Raw genomic sequence first — 22868 nt, 5'->3', positions numbered from 1 at the left:
AAAAAAAAAAAGAAAAGAAAAAAAAGGCTGTGAAGTTGATGAAGTAGCCATGGCAACACAATTTAAAATCCCAAGGCAATGGGAAGAGGATGACCTTGGTCAGACTGTGAACAATACTTCACAAATGTATTCCCGGTATTTCATATTTATATTCACAATGGTTTCGGGTAAAGCCTGAGATTAAAGAATTTGATAAGGTCCAAGCTTCAGCTGGTGAGAGTGCCTCAGCTTGCCTCATGGTAATAAAGAAACGGGTTTCTGAAGAGGCGCAACCCTTCTGGGAGCTATCCCTCATTCCAAGGTGAATTTGTAATTTCTGTCTGCAAATGAGCCCTTTCCCCAAGACTAACACAACCCTTTTTTCTTTATCACACCTGAATTGCATCCAAAATTAAAAGGCAGCCATCTGTGATATGACTAGCTGTAACCAAACAATAGACAAAAGAGAATAATTAAACAGAAAAATGGAGCAGCTCTCACTTTCAGCAGGATCCGGAGGCCCGAAGTCCAAGTCGTAGCGCAAGATGTAAAAGTTATTCCACACGTATAGCTGGTTGTCCCTGGGGTTGTAATCCACAGCAGTGATATACTGGTACTGGTTGGGGAAGAGGATGTCGATGTACTCGCCCTGGCTTATCTTGGTGTTGTAGATGTAATCAATTTGGCTCTTGCTGGCCTCGCTCTCGTTCTCTTCGTAGGTCGAGCGGACCACATGCAGCACGCCGCACACCATGAAGGCGTTGGAGGCCGAGCGCTTGTCGTACGCCGTGTCCCATGTGGCCTCGAAGCGGAGAGTGTACGGGTTCAGCTGGCTCACCACAATGCGCCCATTGTTCTGTTCTGTGGCGTAGATTACCCACAAGCCCCTCTCGTCTACTGCCAGGTCAATGTCCGTCTTGCCACCCCAGCGGTAAGGCGAGGTGTCGTGATAGTTGGCATTGTTAACGATAGCCTCGCCACTTTTGATGCGTGTACGCAGGTCAAACTTGACAATGTTGCGAGTGCGTTCTTTGTTAAAGAAGATGGCGCCATCGTAGGCCACAAAGCCTGTCCCATCAACACGGTGCGGCAGTTTATACGTGGTTGTCTGGCGACCATTTTTGAAGTCTTCCAGAGAGACGTACTCGATGAGCGTGTCAGTGCGGTATGGCGTCCAGGGCATGAAGAAGACTTTATCACCGGCCTGCAGAGGGTCTCTGCACCATGAGCCCGCTTGCTGCTCTGCCTCAAACAGGAAGGTGGCGTCTCCTATGCCTTTCAGAGTCCCGGGACAAATGAAAACTAGTGACAGAGAAGAGAGTAAAACAAAATACAGTAAGGAAAAAGTATTTCAGATAAATGAAACACATTTGACACGCATCATTCTTGCTGCTGTACAACTCAAGTGCAGGATAAGAAAGATCAGGGGTTGTGAATTTGGAGGAATGTTTTAACAAGTGCTTTTGTGCTACTGCTAATGAATAGGGAAAAAAGAAAATAAATGAATGTGTGCGTTAACGTGAACTTGCATCTCAAGCGTCTGCTGCTACATCCTGACAGGGACAAAACAACATAAAATGGGAACAAAAAGGGTAAAAATCCTGCAAATGAAAGACATGGGAAAGGGGAGGAGTAGAGTTCACACTTCCCTTTTTTTGAATACCAGTCTGTCTCTGACGTCCAATGCACATGAACAGCTGGGTATATGGACACACTACACATGCATACTAACATGACTGGGGTCATAAACCAAAATGAAAAGGGAACATACTTCACATCTTGTGATAAGAGTGAACAAAAGGTTGTCAATGGTGGTGGCGGCAGCAAAGCAGAGGTCAAATGAAAGTGGAGTGTTGGGAAATAGATCGAACAACAGTGGTAAAGGATTTTCACTACTTCTGAGGCAAAAGACAGGAGTAATCACTGATGGGTGAGGGAGGCCATGGCAAGGATACAGTTTAGACGATTTTAAATGAATTGGTTCTGGATAAAAAGGAACGGAGTGAATTCTTGTTTTCCTTTCACATTTTTTTTGTATTCTTTGCCAATCTCACTCAGCCATCATTGCTATTTCACATCACGTGCTATGGGTGCAGCAGAAGTTGGGCCAAGCAGGACTATGCCAAATAAGAATATATAACACAATTACTCATTCTTCAAGGGTTCACACAGTGCTAGGCAAGAGTCCCTGGAACAAATCAACACCCAACAGTTGGCGTTTTCTTTCACATTGCGCGAAAAGAATCTACTTTCCATGACCGTGGATGTCATATGAAATTCTGTTTGGAAATGAATTTGTACTCCATGGGTGCAACAAATCCTCCTATGGGTTTAGCATTTGACAGTAGAGGCAATCAGGAGGGGGAGGAGACGTGAGGGGAGCTGTACTCAACACCACAGAACAAGGAGTCAGAGGGGGAAGGGGGGGACCAGACCACTCATTTACCTTTTTGCTCCACTTCTATTTCAGGCATTGGAAAAGAAAGCAAAAAAAGAGTGCAAAAGGGAGAGAAAGGTTATCACGAGTCAACTACCAGGTACAAAGAGAAGAATTAGCTGGAGGATATGACCATGAGATGAACTGCAGGGCTGTTTTGGGAAAAAGAACTAGCGGAAAAAAAGAGTTTGTTAGTGAAACAGCCTCTCATCCTAGGATATAAAAACAGACAAGTTATGGCTGGAGACAAGCTATGTGCAATGATTTCCAGCGCATTAAACTTCTCATTCCTACTGTCTTTAACTGCCAACAAAATACTGCATTGGCCGATGTTAAAGCAGAACAAATTCCTTTAAAGATGCTTCTCCTAAGAGGTCATATTTAGATGGATAACATTCTTAGTCAAACATCACAGGAGTTATCATTGGCAACGATTGACTGAGGGTGGAATTTGTTCAAACTTTATAAACATAAATTAAAACTCGATTCCATATTTGCTCGCCCACACGCGTAACACATGACACGGTGCTAATGTTACAGACCAAACTCTTAAATGAGCCAAGGAGACAGCACATGAGATGACTGATGAGCAGTCGGCCTAATATGGAGTTTATTTACTGGACTGTTGAAGCTGCTGGTAGAGGAGGAAAGGCTGGAGACAATATAGTGTGAAAGATTAGAAGTAAAAAAAAAAGAGAGCACAGAGGTTAGTCGGGGGGGGGTGGGGGAGGGGGGGGAATGAGACAGGAGGTGAAAGGGAGGTCTGTTTGAAAGAAGAGAAAAAGAGGTGAATATTTCGGGAAATGTTTACAATTCATAAACTTAACTACTAAGTACTTTCACAGGCAGGAGTGACGCCTAAAGCTGCTTTTATAAACTACTCTAAAACACCCTTTTAAAAGGTAGATTAACTCAAATCAGATACCATAGACAGAGTTTATAATAGTGTTGGATTTAAATAACTCTGCAGTGCATTTAATTATACCATGTTCACAGCGAAACACTTAAGCTGATCAATGACCGAGTACAGGAATTTGGTTACATTTGTAGGATTATTGTCACTTATGCGGTTTCACTTTAGTGGTTTCTGGAGTATGTTTCCACAAGACATTAAGGAACACAAAGTACTAATGTAAGACCTTTAATGTAGCCATTTCTTTGAATAGCCTCCTTTTTCTATTTCAGCTAAAGACACAAAAAAGGCAGTGTTATTAAAGCAATTTCAAATGTGAATTCACCAGATTTCTTCAGTTCCCCCTTATGGTAACTCATCATGCAGATAGTTTTGGTTGTATTTGCTCAGGTTTGGAAATACCTGCCACTCAGGAGTTGGATGTAATTTAGTTTGAGGAGCTCACAGCACTACTGGTACTATTTCTATTCACGATGTAAGTAGAAAGTTGTTTAATCAAAAGTTTTTTATGGATTAACTGCAAAAGAGAATGTTTCTGAAATTATAATTTTTTGCTGTTGACATGTTTTGAAATCTAGGTTTTAATAAATGTAAAACTCAAAACCACAAATTTCATTTACTTTTGAGATGGAAGCAGAAATCTCACACATGGGAATGGGGTTTGTATTCAATCCTAATTCAGTATCCTGAATTATTTCAAATGAAATAAGGTTTAACTTTACCACCTCTAATTAAACTTCTGTACAACTAAAATGTCCATTAATATATGTTACCATTTACACTTTAGTACTACCGTTTTAGTGGTATTAATAAGGTTCAAAACCTTAAAAAACTACCTGAAAAGACATGTTCAATATGTAGAACTATAATATAATAATAACAGTCAGATCCTATTACTTTTACACCTGGTTTTTTATGAGCTGCTTGGCCTAAAAAACAGAGATCCCTTCACAGAACTCAGGGACTTAAATTATTTATTTGATATGTTTAGAAGTTGGTCTTGTTGAACTAAAAAAAAAACATCTGGTCTAGTTGCGATTCTCCATCACAAACAGACTTGAGTTCAAACACTGGCTTGCAGATAGCACATTTACCAGACAACAAACAGAAGTTTCAGATAAGGTATAACAAAATTAACAACAATTAACATAAATAACAAAAGGGTCCAATAAGGGAGTCTTTAGCCCTTGAGCTTAACGAATCTGGGTGCTTTGCCAACCGGGAACCAGATTCAAAAAGGAAGCAGCTATCAAAGCCTGAAGACAGAAATGTCAGAACCTGCCAATTTTAAACCAAAACCATCTGCAAGGCTGAATTCCACTGGAGATAATTGAAGAAGATATATTTTGTTTGTAATTTGGGGGAACTGATCCTTTAAATGACAGCAATGCTTCAATACATCAACTTAATTCATCATTGTTAATGCCAGTCGTCCGGTTGAAGTATCATCTGTAAAACAAACATTGTCTTCCAACCATAGAAACTGTAGTTACAGCACATTTGTCTAGTCTACAGACACTTTAAACACACAATAAGAGTTCAGTATGAGATTTGGATGGCGATACTTACTATAGGGAACACACTCATACTGGACCTCTAAGTACTTGTAGGTGCCAGGGCATGGATCAGGAAAGACATCAGAGCCAGTGACAACCACACACTGCGTACGGTTGTTGCACCTAGAAAAAGAAAAGATTGACCAGAGATTTCATCATGACTACCCACAGCAAGAGTACTCCGCAATGACAACATTAATAACGCAGAGCGGGGAAAAAGTTCAATGTTACAGCTACAAAGATATTGATGAAATCCCAGCCAGGACTGTCACATATGCATTCTAGATTAAACCTTGGCAAACTGAGAGAGGAATGAAAGCATTAAAAAGGAGTGTAAATGGATGTGATAATGAATAAAAGAGTGAGATAGCAGCAGCTAAGGCATGTTAGGAATTAGCAATGGCATTTCCTTTAACAGCATCTTCATATCGCTATTGAAAGGGAAGACATTCATTAAACACACGGGACAGGTGGCGATGACATGTGAGTGGACTGGAATGGTGGCCTCTGGTGAAACGGTGCCCCTCCTTTGCATGTGTGCAACAAACTCGACTTGAATGTGTCCTTTCTATGGAGAGGTTATTTGTCCTCCAGTATGAAATAATGAACCTCCGTAAATCAACACAGTTGTGTGAATTGCAATAGTGTGAGTGTTTGTGTAGGTGTGTGAGTGTTTGTGTGCATATGTTTCTGAGTGCTTTGAAAGCTCAAGTAAAGACGGAGAGGGGGAAAGAAGAACAGCAGAGGACTGAGTTTGTGTAAATACTGTATAGGGTGAAACTGGCTCCACTTCAATCAAGTTCTCTTGAGGCCGAGGGATTGAGAATATTGTCAGCAGTAACAGAGGCAAACAAGAAGAAATTGGCACCAAAGTAGGACATTCAACAATTTGCAAGCCTGAGATAAATATTTCAGAAGGTCAGTAGCAGTCATGCAAGCTGGACATACATTTCAACATTGAGCATGACTTTCAAAGAATCATTAGTAATTCAAGAGGCTTTTTGTTGCTGCAAAATGGGTTTGTGCAGCACAACATGCTCATAGGGCCTTGACTCTGCAATGTCAGCTATGCAGGATGTTAAACTCAAGAATAAAAAGGTAAAAGTATGTACATTAAGCAGAAAAATACTTTGCTTTCAGGCTGCACAGCTATGTATTTTCATTACAAAAGCCTTTGCCTTGAAACTAATGGATTATTAAACATTATATATGAATAAAAAGGCGCAAAGGCCATTATGAAGTTAAGAAATAGCATCATCTCAAACATTACTGACAGCGCCGTGCCGGTTGCACTTAACAGTTTCACTCTCATGGCTTCACTGCAGTGAAAGCTGCTGAAAGGAACAAAGGTCACTGCGTGAAAATGTGATGTGACTGAAGATAGATACAATGAGTTCATCGATTTAATGTAGGTGTTTAAAAGTCTGACTGACACTAGCTACGAATGGTGCAAGCTACACAGGTAACTTTGAGATACTTTAGTTAAGATTAAACATGGAAAGTATAGTTTTAACTAATTTAATGTAATACATTCTTACATATAATAACTATGAAATGGATATATAATAATATTTGATCCACTTCCACCAGCTACACTATTGAATTGTGGCTTGCATGTTGATGCATCGGTGATAATAAGGCAACATTCAAATGTGTATAGTAATATAGTGCTTGAAAGGAGCCATTAATAGTTTAAATATGAAATGTTTAATACTTAAGTGATGTTACTTACAGTAGGTAACACTTTTAATGCAGGGTTTTAACCTGTAATGGAGTATTTTTTGTAATTGTTCTGCTACTTTCAAAACTCACATTAACATATTTGACCATGCTAATGTTCCTCGGTTAAACAATGTTCTGAAAGCCGTAAAGCTGTGCAAACTGCAAGGAGACGGATCATTCTCTGTGAGTGTGTGACTACCAGTGCCTCTTTTCAGTTTATTTTCATTTATATAAAAAAGTATTGATTTCTCAAGGTTAGTAAATTATCTAATACTTCTTCCACCACAGCACATTTTTTAACATTGTGAGAAACCGCAATGGAGTTTTTTTGTGGTGCAATTTTTAGATCCTCTGGAGAAAAGGGAGGTGTTGTTGCTAAGCATTTAGACACGCTTCCTCAGTTTTAAACTGCCGCTGAAATGGCTGCATGTACGGTAATCTCTATTGCACTGAGCTCATGAAGTGTTTGAATCTTCTTTCTTTCAATCTACAAGCTGCTCCTCTGACAAGCGAAAACATGTATTATGTTGGTCTCACTGGGTCAGAGGATATATGGCCATTGGATGAGGTAATGTTAGTCAGCAAAGCAGCTTTATTTAGATGATCTATCATGTATTGTGTTGCTATGTGGGTGTTCTTGAACCTACACTAGTAAAAAAACAGGGTGGAGGCAACAATGTCGACATAAGAAAAAAAGAAAAAGAGAGTTCGGATCACCTCGAATTTACCAGACATCTTTGATGCAACGATCACCTGAATATCAAACAGGCCAGAGGTTTCCATCAGTGCATTTTATACATTGTTCATCCAGTCACTGTTTTTCTGTCTCCAACCAAACGTTTTCCAGCTTTAAGAAAACACTTTCATGTAGATGTTGAAGAAAATCAAGCCATTTCAATCCTGTCAAGTCGCTTTTGTTGTGAAAAACGGTTTGCTGATGAATACTTTTCTCGTAATTTCAAAGCAACAAACTGCCATTCTGTGCAACAGACTTCCCACTGTGTCTATCTTCCCAGTGTTGTTTAATATGTTTGTTTATCTGTCTCTGGTGCTATTGCCTTTTGCTAATCTTCCCCAAAAAGGCAGAGAGCTGTCTTAATGTTTTGCCATTTAAACATCCTCGTTCTTTTAGTTTGCTGCAGACTGAAAGAGGACTGATAAGGGGTCTCCCAAAGCTTTGTGTCTGCTTTAACATGCCCGGTTATCACATCAACCTTAATCATGGTCAGGAGTCCATTTCCTCTGATCTGAAGCATTAGAATCATTCTGGCTTGTGGTGCAGAGTCTTCTCAAAGCCTTTGCTCACACACTGCCTCCAGGGAAACTTCGATGGAGATAAGTTTGGAGTTCAGCAGGCGAGAGTCTACAGATGTGGTGCAGAATGTAGCAGGTTGCACTCAAACCAAGGGGCATGGACACTGTAAGAGAAGAATGCTGGGACTCAGCTGTAGATTTAAAAAAGACTATTCTGTAGTGCTGCACCTCTGGGAGTATGAGTATTCAGAGGTGAATGAAGGAAAAAAACCCAGAGGAGTAAGATGGTGGGCGAAGCTAGCCTAAGGGAGGGGCACTGTAGGACAGAGCAGTGCCTTAGAAGATGAACAGTGCTGGTTACTATTTATGAATAGTTCATCCAGTGCCCTTTAAAAATACACACACCTCTAGGGGTAGGCAGCAGTGGAGTTAAAGTGTTGCTGCGCTGTCGTTTGACGGGAAAACAGCCTCTGTGAGAGGGTAGCCGGGATAAAAGGCATGATGATGGGCACTGCTCACTACCTGAGGCAGAGCCACTTCAATGCAGTACAAGTGTTTGAACAAAGCAAGGCTAGTGTTCCAGATAGGGAATTAAGAGGGTGTTGATGTGACTCGCAGTCTTTCTGAGCTACACTGATTATGACTCAAACAGCAGCAACAACACGCAGCTGGTGTGAAGAGCTCTGCCGCATGGATGTCCATTCTCGACTGTCAGGAATTAATCTGCGCTCCAGTTTTCTGAATTTAAAAATACCACCTACATAATCTAGTCAATGAGGGAATAAAGGAAAAACATTACCAAAAAAAAAGGTGTGAAATGTGGATTTATTGTCCGGTATTTATGTGCGTGCAAAGGAAGGGTGAGAATTTAAGCGTTTCTTTTGTGTGTAGAAACGTTAGTCGCAGAAGGAAAGAGAACGAAAAGAAGTTCATATGTTGCCAGCTCCTGGTTTTGTTTGTGAAATAAGATCCCTCCTCTGCCCAGCGTTTTACCTTTGTGATATAATCTTGTAGGCATCGGGGAGGTAGCAGTTGACGTTCTCCATCTGGAATGGGTCAGCGTCACAGATCTTGTCGTCGGTTCGGCCGTAATTGGCCGTCTCGATCATAATGACATCACTCCCCGGGCAGCGGAGATCGATTGCATATCCTTCACATGAGAGCTCCCTCCTGACCAGCCCGAAAGGCAAGGCAGCACGGCTGAACCCTGACAGAGACACAAAGACAGAGAGGAAACTTTAGGCAAATAATAAAAAACTAATGGGTTGAAAGGATCACTGCTTCAATACAATAAGACCACACATCATGCAGTTAAATCCCCTGGCATAAAATAAATAGGCAACAGCAGTCCAATGTTTACCACAGTTTTAAACAGACGGGCCATTACACGCGATACAGGAATGGAGAAAGACGAAACAATTCATCTCTCCATCTCTCTGTGGTCTTAGATGTTGGCTAAGGCATCAGATCTGTGTCACTGGAGACCAATGGTAACCTCATAAATTCTTGTGCAAACACAAAGGCTACAGAGCATCAGGAAGGCCTCCACCTAGAGAACATCCACCACGGAGCCAAACCTAGCTGGACGGGGAATAGTTTGTTTTACAGTCCTACAAGCCCGCTGATTTGTTTCTTTTTTGCTTTCCTGGCTCTCTCAAGAAAAGATAGAGAAAAAAAAGGCAGAATCCCGGCAGAATGGAGTGTAATACAATCCATTTTACAGTGTCGGGGATCGAAGAGTCTGGAGTCCACACAGTAGGAAAAATCTATACGTGGAACACAACACAGCAGATGGGAGCGCAGCCAAATAGCTATACTTTGGGGGGAAATTAACTATTCAACTCAAATATGTCCTCTTTTTAGAAAATAACAATGAAATAGGTTACTCCTCTGTATGTCATGTCACAAATATGGTAGAACTACAGATATGCAGATTTCCAAAGGAAGAGAAAAGCAAGGAAAAAGCTGAAGAAAGAAAGAAATCCATTATCTGAGGTTAAAATGATCCAGAGTAAAAATGAATGTAAGTGTCTGCAATTCTGACAAAACAATTAGGTAAAATCTAAGTTGAACATGCAAATGTGTTCCATTTAAGAAGTGCAAGCAGAGCGCTACATGAACTGTCAATAATCGCTGTTGTTTGCAGCAATAGCGGGTCCCCGAGGGGGCAGCTACCATTTGTATTTTCTGCACTGCTCTCTCCTAATTAGCCTTCCTTTCAGCCTGTTGCCTTTTCCATTCTCCCATTCGCTCCCGAGCATTGTCATGTAGCAACACTTACCACCTTGGGTTCACTTTGCCCCCTCACTCTAATTATCCTCATGCTTCTGACAGTCAGGGCTTGACGCAATTAGCATTGTTTGAACTGCTTAGAGTTGAAGTGTTTCTGGCTTGAAATTCCTACCCTGAAACCCCCGACCCACATTTCTGCTATAGTCATTTCAGCCTGCTGTCCATGGCTCACTTATAATGATATTCTATGTCCGCCTGCAGATTTCACACTAGCAAATAGACATCTGTGAAACATTGTTCAAAATATAATGTTGGAGTCATCCCATATTAGGGAAAAACTTCTGCACGCACTAGCAGTGGTAGCCCTATAACAAAATATGAAACTAATGGTATAAATTGTCTGGCATTCAGCCACTAGACATTTCATTATAGTGCCATGATCTGTCTAATGGCCAGTAGATTCTGCTTAGCTGGACTGTTTATCACCTCATTAGGAGACGTCAGTGTAGCCGAACCATAAGTGGAGGGCTGTGGGGTCACTCCATCTATTCCAATAGCCACTACAATTACCCAAACCTTTCAGAAAACCTGTCCAGAATGGTGGATGATAAAACACAGAGTGAAATCGCCGGCTTTACTGTGAAAACTAATGATCACCCCGCCTGCTATTCCTCATGGAAGGAGTGACGGGTTTATCACGGCAGCTACAGACAGCACACAGAAAGAATGCATTTCATGGGGTTTTAAAATTCTGAGCGGAGCGAGAGAGACCGTCTTTCGGCTAAAACACTCCTCACACGTGTACAAGCCATCTGCCTTCGTAACCTCCTTTTTCTGGCTGTCCACTGGCAACTCTGCCCATCTATCAGACCACTAAGGCATGATAGCATGCTGCTGTCAACAGAGGCCAAGCGATTGATTGGGCTTGTGCCCTGCCGGCCGCCTCCTCCCTTGCCTGTATAGATCGCTCTGGTCATAGGCTAACACTGCATCAATTAGGGGGAGTATCAAGACTGTACTGGCGGCCTAAAGAACAAATAGCTTCTTCTCTAAACTGCGGATGGTCTCTGCCTCATTAATGACTGTCTTTTCCGCTTGTAATTGGGCAAGTAATGACAAATCTGTCTAAATACTTTAAATATATATAAAAGAAAATGTTTCGCTCTGTAGGACGAGATCCGAATTCGAGGGAATATTCTTTAAGTGGGCTTAACTGTATGTTGCTTAAGATCATAGGCTTTAAGCACAGCTAAGTAAGTGAAGCCTTGGTAAAACAAAGGTTTCTGGATGTAGGTATTTTTTGTCTTGATTTTCATTGTTTAGTCAAGTTTTGTGAGATTTTGGAAAGGCGAGGAAGATTGTTTGTGTGCGCAAATGTCAATGTCTTAGGGAGGTATGAAAAGCTTTTCATCTTGCGTTCTGTGCTTTGTTTGAATGCTAAACTTTGCAGCAGTTGAAGACTGCGACAGAAGGGCAGCAGCTGCAGGGAAAACGGTGGCAAGGAAACTGCAGGACAAAAATCCATGACATGGTCCCGGGTTGTGTGCAAAAAAGAAGAAGAAAGAGAACAGCCTGCTCTCTCCGTGTCTGTACCTTAGATTAACAGTAAAATTACACAATCGGTGAGGGAATTGAAAAATGCTTTATATGACCACTTAGCTAAATTGCCATGGTGACCACTTGAACTTAGCCATAATTGGCTGTGATCCCTACCCCTGGCCTTGTTGACACGAAGCCTTATCATGCATTCTGGTCGGTGAGTGACTGCGAGAAAAGTAACTTTTGAGATTCCTCCCCCTGACCTGCCTGCTAAGACGTCTATTGAGCTCAGGAGAGCAAAGCAGCGGCCCAGGACTGCTTCTCAATATGTTGCATTCTGGGAGTTTCTGTTCTTCTCCAGTTGACAGTCTATAATTCACTAGCGACAATCCCCTCCCTCATAATACATATTTTGTTTTCTATCAACACCCTTGAAATTGGAAGTGGTACTGTGGCTCACATGGATGGATCTGAAACCATCCACAGAGATACACTTGGTGTCTTTAAAACCCTGGAGATGAAGCGAAAAGATAATTGAGGTTTTGGTGTCGATATTGCCATTTGGCAAGTGCAAGCAGCAGACCATAACACACATGTTGAGAAGAGCTTCTTTGCCGCTCTGTGTATTAGCTGTCGCGACTAACCTTTAACCCTGAAAACTCCACCGCGTCGGGATATCAGACAGTGGGAGAAAGAGCTAAAGGAATGTTTGATCAGTCCAAAAGAAAAACTAGGCCACTTTTGGAGGGTAGACGGAGTGGCGAGGGCTTGCACAGACAGAGAGCAAAGGCGTTGTTTGACGCTTGTCATCCTCCATTAAGGCTCCTTTGATTGCCCTTTGTGGTCCTGGAAACGGCAAACAGCTGCATGCAAATGGCCCTGTTTCCCCAAGGCTGGCCCCCATTGTTCTGAGCTTGGGTTTGACAGGGACGCTTTCTCTGCAGCATAAAGGAGAGACTAGCCTTTAGTCAAATAAGAGTGCCCCCACCGTGGTCCCAGCAGGAGTACTTCAAGACTGTTTGTCTTTTTATGTTGTTTTATTCCCGATATTACTGGTAACCAACATCTTAGGAAGAAAGCACAGATCTTAGAGTCAAGCTTTTCTTCCATCAGCAGGGGATGCCTCCGTAATCCAATATCCGGAGGGACAAAATGATCTTACAACATGTTTTGCTCTGTTGGAGATTTTGAATGGGAATTAATAAAGTAGGAAAAAAAGAAAAACATATTTTAATTCTTAGAAATACGTTTTACGGAACAAAGCGTCATCTATGTTTGCCTTTTATTTCCTTTTTGATCACTGGCCAAGGAATACAATTAGCTTTAAAAAAATGTATTCAAGAGGCCATTGCGTTAAACCTTTTAAATATTAAGCAAAACAAAACTACACTTCACTGTCAATGCACATGCCTTTAAACCGACAAACGCATTACTAATTTGGCTTACACTCTACAAAGAACAAAGACAACCCTCAACATTTCCACTCCCTCATTCCTACATGTTTAAGGCATTCACTGTTGCTGCCAAAAATGTGCGACACATATTCACAAATGCAGTACATGACCGCCCGTCAGAAGTGAGAGACACAGAGGACCGAGGTGGGAGATGAGAAAGGAGATTTGGGATTCAAAAAATAACACCTGCTTTTCATATACAGACAACACCCGGAGATCTCCTCATTCTGCCACAACGGCTCATATTTCATTTCAACTGCCAAAATGCGGTGCAACACTGGAAATGTAGTTGGACATATGGCACCATTTCCCATGACACTGTAGTCCTCCTCTAGTCTACCTTGCTGGGAATTGTTTCTAAAGACGATGTCAGACAAGACCACAAACCCCGGGGCTACTCCTGCCTTTCCCAGACAACTGCTATCAGACACTCTTGATTCCGATATAAGTATTCTAAAATAGAAACTGGCAATATAGGAGTCATATAGATGGAGTCCATTTGTGGTGAGATGAAGCGCACTGAGTCCTATCCCTTTTCTCCTTCTGGTGATACATGAATTCACTGTAGCCACTTCACTTTCCAAAGCTTCCATTTGTATTCATTGCCATGGCCTTTTCTCTAATTCATGTTCTGAATGTTTTTTGTGAAAAAAATGACGGAGGACTAAATCACAAGCTCAATTTTGACGCATGTCTCGATGAAGGGTTTTAAGATTGAGGATTTATTATACAGCTGAGGATAAGTGTGATAGACCCTGCGGTTGCCTCTTAACTCCTCAGGTGGGACTATTTAGAGAAAGCTTTACCCTATCACACTAGCTGCAGGCGTGTAATGTTATGCTTTTTTAAGGTTAGTAGCATTAATTTAAAAGGCAAAACCTATTTTTCCGCTTAGGTCTTATTCTCAGAAGTGTGACCATTAGGACTAATGGGTCACGCTAACCTCTCACCTTCCTTGTAAAGATTCAAAAAACGCATACAAGATGTGAACTAATATTAGAGTAGCTGTACAATTCTCCTGAAGCTTTCGATTAAAATTTGATTTACATGAATCCGCTTTAAATAGCTGTTGCCGGAGTCACATTCCCATGATCTCTGGAACAGAGGTGGCGGGTATAAATGAAAATGTGCCTCGAAAATAGATTCGTCAAAATATCCAATTATGAGAGTAAGACCAAGGTTGAAAAATACACCCTTGCAAACCCCTTCAGAAAGTATCCAACAACCTGTCGATGTTCATGAAATATTTGAAATGCACAGAATGTTTTATTTTGATGTCTGGAATTACGACAACTCGCAGAAAATGTTGGGTTATCGCCAAAACTGATTCACAGTCGACACGGCGGATTACTTTGGTTCAACAGAACAGCCGGCTCAGCTGCAGAGAAGACTCCGGATGAAGAATTTCTCCCGAGGGAGTGACAACTAACGAAAAAAGTGGAGGGCTGTAATGACTGTGTCTTAATTTGGCCTCGAGAATCAAGTTTTCCCCTTTCGATTAGTGGGAGGATCCCTGACCCTGTGGGCACACATCAAAGAAAACCAGCAGAAAACAGGGGGGCATCATTACATCACTAACATAATCCTCTAAATGTAATAAGGTTCAGTGCTTAACATAAGTAACACCGACAAGTGACAAAAATAATTCTGTTGCAGAGACGCTGCAAGATGTAATGTCGTCTTTTTTCTGGGTCCATGGACACATCACTCGGATAAAAGCAAAGTATAATTCGACACATTGTATAGTCTACTGAGAGAACAACCCTTTTATAAAAGATACAAATAACTGTCACAGAGGCTAAACATCAAAAAAAATAAAAAATTTGTCTTAGAAGATAACAAAACCTATATGCTCCCGGGGGGGGATCCACTCTGACAGAATTAGTTCATTGCATGTTCAATATCTATCATATCTGTTTTTTGCAGGGGAGTTGATGAAACACTCAGAAAGAGATGAGTTAAAGAAACCCAGCTAAGTGCATCAGGGGTATAGTTTCACAGGTTTGATCTACCCTGAGTGATGCTTAACTCCCCTCAAAGCCCATATGTTACCCTTGCACTTAAACCCCTGCAGGATTTTCCGCTCAAGAAAATGTCTCAGAATAAGTCAGGTGCCTCCCTCAGGGAGCGGATGGAGAGGGGGAGAGAGGAGGAGGATGTGGGTTTGTCTCCATCACATGCTCATGTCTCTGTTCTTGTTTGCTGGGGCAGCGTCTCCCCACATCACCATGCTAATCAACCGTCCTCCACCCAGCTCTGCCCGTACAGAGCCGAGGAGAGGCGGCCTACTGAGTACGTCACATAGACATGGTGTCAGGAGAAACTGCAACTGGAACGCGGATTAAATGAATAATGAGCCACAAACTACAGGGATGACAAGGAACAGCGATCAGGGCCTCTCAGTGATAATGAACAGACAATTCTGATAAGAGAAACAATCTTCATCTTCATGCAGAGCCTGAAGTAGCTTTTAATGCAGTGGTGCTATCACTTTCACTGGGCGCCGCAAATCCATTTTGGTGCTTTAGTGTCTCCAAATGAACCCACTTCAGCCAAAGTGCGTAGCTGAAGTTGTGTTTATGTAGATTAAGTTGCGCAGTGCAATTTAAGAACAGCCCAACACAAGAATGTTTTGTGATTTTATCTTTTTCCCATTCAAATACAAAATAAAATACAACTTATTGCACTTAAGACCGAGTCTGTGCTGCCTTGGATTAATGGATGATTCTTATCAGAAAAGTCTCCAGGACACATCCTGAGCTCCTGCTCGCGATGCTTATCTTGCTGCCGCCGCTTTTCCAGGCTGCATACGCTGCAACAAGACTGGACTTCTGGTCGCAGAAATGTAAAATAAATGTTGCGCTCTAGTTTCAGGATAATAGAGTCGATACATACACTCTAGGGTGACTCTCACGGTCTCAGCTGCAATCTGCAAGGCGAGGGTCACGCAGCAGTGGTAGCCGAGCTAGCATTACCAAGAGCAGGCTGTGGGTTTGATGATTTAGTGTTATGCTTTTTTATTGAATAAACGCCTTTGGCCGTCTCCATAAGGCATGTAAGCCTGGCTTTGCAGGTCAAAGAGGCCCGTCAAGAGTCCCCCATGCACACAAAGACTTTTCTAGCGAACCGTGTATGCACACACATGTGAATGTACATATGGTGCAACAGGGGAAGCCTTTGTGGGATTTGACACAGCTCTGTTTGGAGGCTCTCTGAGATTTACCAGGAAAGTCAGTGAAAAAAAAACATCCAGGCACATTCCTTGGCAATAACCCGCTGCTATCTCTGGAACACTGACCACTTTGATTGGCTTGAGCGTGATGACCTTGCCCCATTCCCTTCCACCAGCATTCCGGTCAATGCGAGCAGAAAACAGAAGCACTGATAAGAGACGCACAGATGGGGAGATCTTGATGACAGACAGTTTCCTGCCCATGGTCTTCGATGAGACCATTGTAGCCGACGCACTCACTGGGGATATACGCTACAAGAGGGGGTCAATACCGATAGTGCAAGGCATACAAAAACCTTCTTTGTGCTTTGCCGATCCCCTGTTTTTTTTCTTGCTGCCTACTTACTCAATTTCCTGCACGGCAGTAGAGGGCTTCCTTATCTTGGACTGTTCATACCTGCACATCGGCTGGTGGCCTTTTGTTTGCAGGTGACCCACCCTTAGGTGACATTTAATTCCTGGACAAAAAGTGTGTGGTCATGCTCTATGGCACAGCCTCTAGCCTGAGGAGATTACTAATACAGTGAAAGCAACAGAGCTGCATTCATGGCCTGTAGCGAGAGCTAGTCGACAGACACAGCGAGAGAGAGACCTAACACACATTATTACACTGGTGTGAATCATACATGACCATAAGCCATGAAAACCGAGTGAAATAAAGGGAAAACCACTGGTGAACCAAAGTGGAAACAGTTTCATCTTATATTCATACACGTGTCCCTCTCCTTCTGTGTTTAAAGAACAGTAACATCAGAGAATCTAATCAGAGCCCTAAAATCACACATGAGTCACAGAAGGCACACAGAAGCACATTTACGGAATCCATCATCATTTATTTTTTTGATTGCCATCCTTTCTCTACTGTCGACACTAGTTTTACCACCAGTCGTTACTGTGTAAATCATTACCAGTAAAAACTCAAATGTAAGACCTGAGCTTTTATGACATTTCTGATACAGAGGAAGGAGGACAGGAAGAGTAGGGCATCATTTTTTTTCTAAATGTTCACACCGAGTAAATATAACTAAGGAATCACTCATTTTCTTTTTGTAATAGCAAGGTTTTTTGTTCTAATGGCTTTTGTGGTTTTTACACTCATAATGTGTCTCAAAACTCAAGGTGTCTTTAACAAATTAATGCTTAAAATGCGCTACAATTTCAGAATAAAACTGCTGGAGTGGCTGTTCTGAAAAACTAAATTTGCAGCCGCAGGTATTTCGTGAAAGTAAAAATCTGCTTTGATTGCCTAAGCACAGTGTCCCTTCTGTGTTAAATGTTATATGACTCCTTTTGTTTTTAAACGTTTGTTAAGCTTGTGCTTTTCCTTTTTTCAAATGAAATTAGTTCTGACATGCCTCCAAGCTATTTAAAAGTATGGGGTAAACATGGACCCACACTGAAATCTAACAGGTTGTTGTTGCCTCCGTAAATACTTTTGTCTTTGTTCCAAACCTGAATTTATAATGTTGGCAAAAACTTCCCCTCACACTAATAAAGGAAAAAGACTCAACAGCTTTCTTGAGAGTAGCCTTTATTTTACACGAAACCCTTCTGCTTCCACTCAAGATTAAATGCATTACGTTGTTTTGACAGCTGAACCCTCCTGTGAAGCAGACTTACACCGAGCAAATCCAAAAGTTTAGACTCTGAGGCAAACTACTTTGTGGTTGTAAGCGGGACTCATCTATTATTTGAATTAGGCTGCCTGGAGAAAAAAACGGCGGACAGCATTTAAGAAAGGAAAGAGTGATTTAGGCATCTGCTCCAATGTTTATACAACTTGTTACCATAAGGGGTGTGAATGGAACGGCTCCAAGATGCTCCGAGCAAGAGAGATTTAAGGCGTGCTTAACAGATGAAATCAAACTGTCAGAAAACTGTTGCTCCTAGTCGAATAAATAAAGTGTTTGTTCATCAGCTGGCTATGCAACAACAGCTTTTACGATCACATCCAAACACATAATAAAAAGCAAGCTTCTCATCTAAAGGGAAAAGAGTGTTGCTCTCACATTCACATATTGGATGGAGACATTTCTTGCTGCTTTGGCTTTACAAAAAACGAACTCAGGAAATCTCTGTTGCAATAAATCTAGGATGACCCTAGCAGGGGTGATATTGTATTTAATTTCCTCTGAGTGAAATACTGATCCTTGAGATTCATCCGTCTTTGGCTCATTTCGGTTTCATATTCTCGCACAACGTTTTCCAGCTCTCCGGTTACTGTTAAAATAGCACATTGTTGTACAATGCTTTACAGAAATACATCTGGTGCGCTGTACATTGACTGAAAAGCTGCATATGGCGAGGCTTGTGGCAAACGCTTACACTACTGTTTTGAAAATAAAAAATGTGATCATTTATCCGTCTCCAAGGGTGCAAAAAAGTCCATTCAATCCAGATGATGAACCCATGCCTTTTTGTCTGAAATATTTCCAGTAGGGCAGAATTTTCATGCAAGACGGATATATCAGATTTTTTTTTACTTCCTCACAGATTGACCAGTCATCTGTGAATCTCCCATGGTTTAGCTGATAATTCACGATCGCCCTGGCATGGACATTCAATATGAATTATAAAATGGCAAGCCAAGCATATCAATGGATGACAGACTGGATGTGTATGGCCCGGGGCCAGAGAGGAGTTAGAGCACAATGGCTTCTCCATTCAGTCAACCCCACCACTGGAAATGCCAGTGTGGCACAAGGGAGGGTCCTTCATCAGCTAAATGTATGGCACTGCTTGAGACAAATGTTGTGCTCAGATGTATTGTTAACCTTTACAACCTTTTGGGGAGAAACACAAGCATGATGGTATGTTCAACCGAGGAATATTTCACAATCCCCCTTAGAGCGAAATGTGCAGTGTGTTATTCAGAGCGGTGCGGGGGAGATTCAAAACTAACAGAAAGAACAGAGCAGATTGTTTTAAAGGAATCTATCCTTTTTTCTTGATGCAAGATTTTTTATTTCTACTGACTTGATTATTTAAAAAACTGAATATTAATGTCCCTCATTCGTTCTCTCAGTCCATACTAAACAAACACTGACTTCTCTGATCCCCATCTCTGCAGATATAACACAAACCACTTAATCTTTTACATTTCCCTTTTGTGCAATATTTAGATATGAAGGCCAAAGTGCCTTCCCTGCTTTTGGCTTTTAAACACATCAATCAACTTAAAGGGTTGACACTAGACTTGCAACCTAATCCTCCCTCAAACCTGGCTTTCTTTACTTTAAACACTCAAATAACAGCTTTTCATTCAGTCACAGCAGATATGTTGCTGTGCAAATGCCCCACCTTTGTGGCTGCTCCCTTTGAATATGGAAGTCTTCTTTCATAATGGCAGACTGGGCGGTCTGAAGCATCTAAAACAAATCTGATATCTGCATGCCCTACTTTACTTTATCAGGAGCATCCATATCTGTTATGCAACATCCCCAGGATGAAGTAAAATGGAGTCCAAAGAAAATGTAGAACTACAAATAGTATATATAAATATAGGGTGAGAATTGTGATGTTTTTCTCTGCTCCATTATACCCAATTAAAAATACTAAAATAGAGTCATTAAGAATTGTAAAAAAGTTCGATAATTTAAAGCCATTTTTGATAATATAAAAAAAGGTATACATTTTCAGGTATGAGCCGACACTGAGTTTAAAAAAAAACAATGCCGGCTACTGAAGTGTTAAAACTGTGATATTATCAGTTATCACAACTGGAGAGTATTTCTTCACAGAAAGAAGAGCAAGGCTTTTCCCTATAGAGAAAATGTTCACTCTGTATTCCCGATTGACTACAGCTAAGAATTGCTTCGTCGATCTGATTGGTTGACGTAGCCCATGTTAGAAGGTAATAGACAGAAGGTTCCTCCAATAGCCTGCCAAGTCTTTTTTTTAATTGCCTTTTCTCAATGACAGCTTCTCAGAACGTTCTGCGTAACAAACCATCTGATGCGTCGGGTGAAGGGTCCAACGTGCCATTGCTGGATTCAAAATAACTTCACACACAAGAAACTCCCGGGAAAGCAAAGCATGAATGCAATCTCTTATTAGTGTTTTCACTGTATTCATCTCAGTGATAACAATGTGAATGTTTCTTCTATTTATTTCCTTTACACCATATCAAAGCTGCCCTTGGAGAACAACATTAGCATTTGGTGTCTTAATTCTGGCAACCAGCTGAATGTTAGGCAAATATTCATTATTTTTGTAGCTCGGTTTTGCTCTCTACCAACTCCTGAGGTATTGTCTCTTAAGATACTAAATTCTCCAATGTGTTCAGCAGCAAATCAAATATGTTGTCTGTATGCTGTTTGATGCTAAGAAGGTAGTGGTCAGAGAGTTTTTAAGAACGTTTTTCGCTAACTGAAGTTTGCCAGAATAGGCCCAACTGGGGTTTATCCTTCCTACTGGCCGTTGAGGTCAATACTAAGAGAGGGAAAACTCACTTTCTTTGAGCTGAGCATTTCATTCAGCGTGAGGAATGTTTTGGGTGAAAGCGATAACCTGATTATACTCTCTCCTGGTGAGGGACAAGAGGTAATTATCAAGTGGAGTTTTGTTGCTGGCACTATGATGGAAGCATAGATCATAAGGATGCAGGCCCTCAGGGCTGGACAGACTGGAAGTGAGTGGCATGTTGATAGAATCAGATATTGTTTTCAGAGGGAGGGACACACACACACACACACACACACACACACACACACACACACACACACACACACACCTTTATTGATGGATGGGCAAATATGCATTCTTAGACCGGAGAGCCCTCGCATCAAGTGAAACCCAAAACCTGAGCGTTCTGCATACCAAGCAGTATTCTTCTTTAAGAAATCCAACAGGACTATTCAATTCTTCAAATGCCTCAGCAATATTATCTATAATTGCTTATCTACAAAAAAATGCATCTCTGCTGGAAAGCTGCTGGGATAGCGGGCTCTATTGCAATATGTCTTTGTTAATAAATTGTACACCATAGCCTAAAATAAAATGGAAAGAGACATCTCTCAGAAGAAAACAGCCAAAGGGAGAAAAAAGGATACATTCAAATTGAATGGGAATCCCCAAAGATACAGTGCTTCAACTATCTATCTGTAATCAATGCTTGGCATACAAGCATGTGATTTTGGGTTACTTTGTTCCCCAGTACAATGGGAATGAAAGAGGGGAACATCTAATGATCATCATTAAGCAGACATACCAACATCAGTGGTTTTGATGGGCATGTAACAGAAGGGTGTGTTTTGTGACAATACTTGTAATTACAGCCAAATGCACTAATCAAAAATGAGGGAAGGAACCAAAAAAGAGCCTTGGGATGTCATTGCAGACATTTAAAAACACTGACACATACTTTCCTAGTTTCAGCGTCTGGCACTGAATCAAGTATTGTACTTTTGATGCTTTCAGGTACCCCGACCATCAGAAGGATTTGGTTTAGGCACAAAAAAAAAGGAATACAATACCTCAAAATACCTCTAAGCGTTCTGTTGTATAGCTCACTATGCAAAAAAGGTGCAGCTATGAACAGATATTAATGGGAAGGTCTTTGACACACCATTTGACTGTTGTTCTGAAAGTGAATTCAATGTGACAGTGAATGTGTCCATTAATAAGCAATACTAAAATGAGTTCAGTAAAAGTGTTTGAAACACATTTTTCACTCTTCAAGGGTAAATCCACTGAAGGAGAATAATTATGACATACAAAAAGACATGTGCTAATAAATTCCACACATTCATAGCTGAATAATAAGTGGCTTTTGAAAGAGGTTGACCAGAATACCATTAACACTTTTTGCCACGCAACTCCATGGTTACTCACCTTGTGAACAGTGAAGCAAAAAGGGAAGAAGCAAGAGGCAGCGGAAGACCAGACACCTCCACAATGCAGAGGCCATTGTGCGCTGTATGCAGATGATCCAGGGAGCCTTTTTGCTAATAATAGTGGTTTAATTGGTTGCAGTGGAAAAGCTGAAAGCTGGAGCGATGTCAACGATCAGTAGTTATCAGAGAAGCATCACCAGTCATCTTCCTCATCTGGAAAAAAGAGAGAGGAGAGAACATAAATTTGGAGGTAATGGACTGTTATCATAAGTATCATCACAGCCTTAGGTACCACATTTATTTATTTTGTTTCTGGATTCTGCATGTGTGCATTCCAAGACATCAAATCCGAACCCCCTGAAACAACATTTCTGACTGCTGTTCAAATGAATAGACAAACGCATGTTGGAGAAGTTTTCATATAAATATTAAAACATTTTTCTAAACGATGGCAAGGACGTGAAATAGAGCAGACAGGGTTCCTGGTTCTATTTGCACTTATTCAGATCCCTGGGACGTGTTACAACACAATGTTCACACTGCCTCATTCTCCCAATCTTCCCTGTTCCACCTTCACCATTTACTCCCGTTTCCCCGCAGGAGAAAGCTTGTCGCTCCGGCAACACTTTCTCATAGGACGCCATTAGAGACCCAGTCGCTTTGTGAGCTACTTTTGTCTCCTTCCTTATCAAGGGGTGGCAAAAACAGCCCTTTGT

At 41.3% G+C, this 22868-nt stretch overlaps 1 protein-coding gene across 4 annotated transcripts in view; it reads right to left on the bottom strand.

Annotated features, from left to right (window-relative positions):
* Positions 1–22359, bottom strand: part of LOC104956561 (latrophilin-2-like) — a 45557-nt gene extending 23198 nt beyond the window's left edge. For 2 of the 4 annotated variants that reach the window (XM_010784058.1, XM_010784060.1), the window contains exons 1-5: positions 22151–22359; positions 8855–9068; positions 4899–5008; positions 2426–2440; positions 481–1281 (exon numbers count right to left, since the gene is read on the bottom strand). In XM_010784058.1, coding sequence (XP_010782360.1) covers positions 481–1281; positions 2426–2440; positions 4899–5008; positions 8855–9068; positions 22151–22226 — 1216 coding nt within the window. In that variant the 5' untranslated portion in view covers positions 22227–22359. The remainder of the gene's footprint in view (positions 1–480; positions 1282–2425; positions 2441–4898; positions 5009–8854; positions 9069–22150) is intronic. The other 2 variants (XM_010784059.1, XM_010784061.1) reach the window with 1 other exon arrangement.
* Positions 22360–22868: the final 509 nt, after the last annotated feature.

The sequence above is a fragment of the Notothenia coriiceps genome, unplaced genomic scaffold (assembly GCF_000735185.1).
Source record: "Notothenia coriiceps isolate Sejong01 unplaced genomic scaffold, NC01 NC01_scaffold00026100, whole genome shotgun sequence".
Lineage (NCBI taxonomy): Eukaryota > Metazoa > Chordata > Actinopteri > Perciformes > Nototheniidae > Notothenia > Notothenia coriiceps.
Note: the sequence above shows the minus strand (reverse complement) of the source record. Positions and strands in the feature narration are given on the sequence as shown.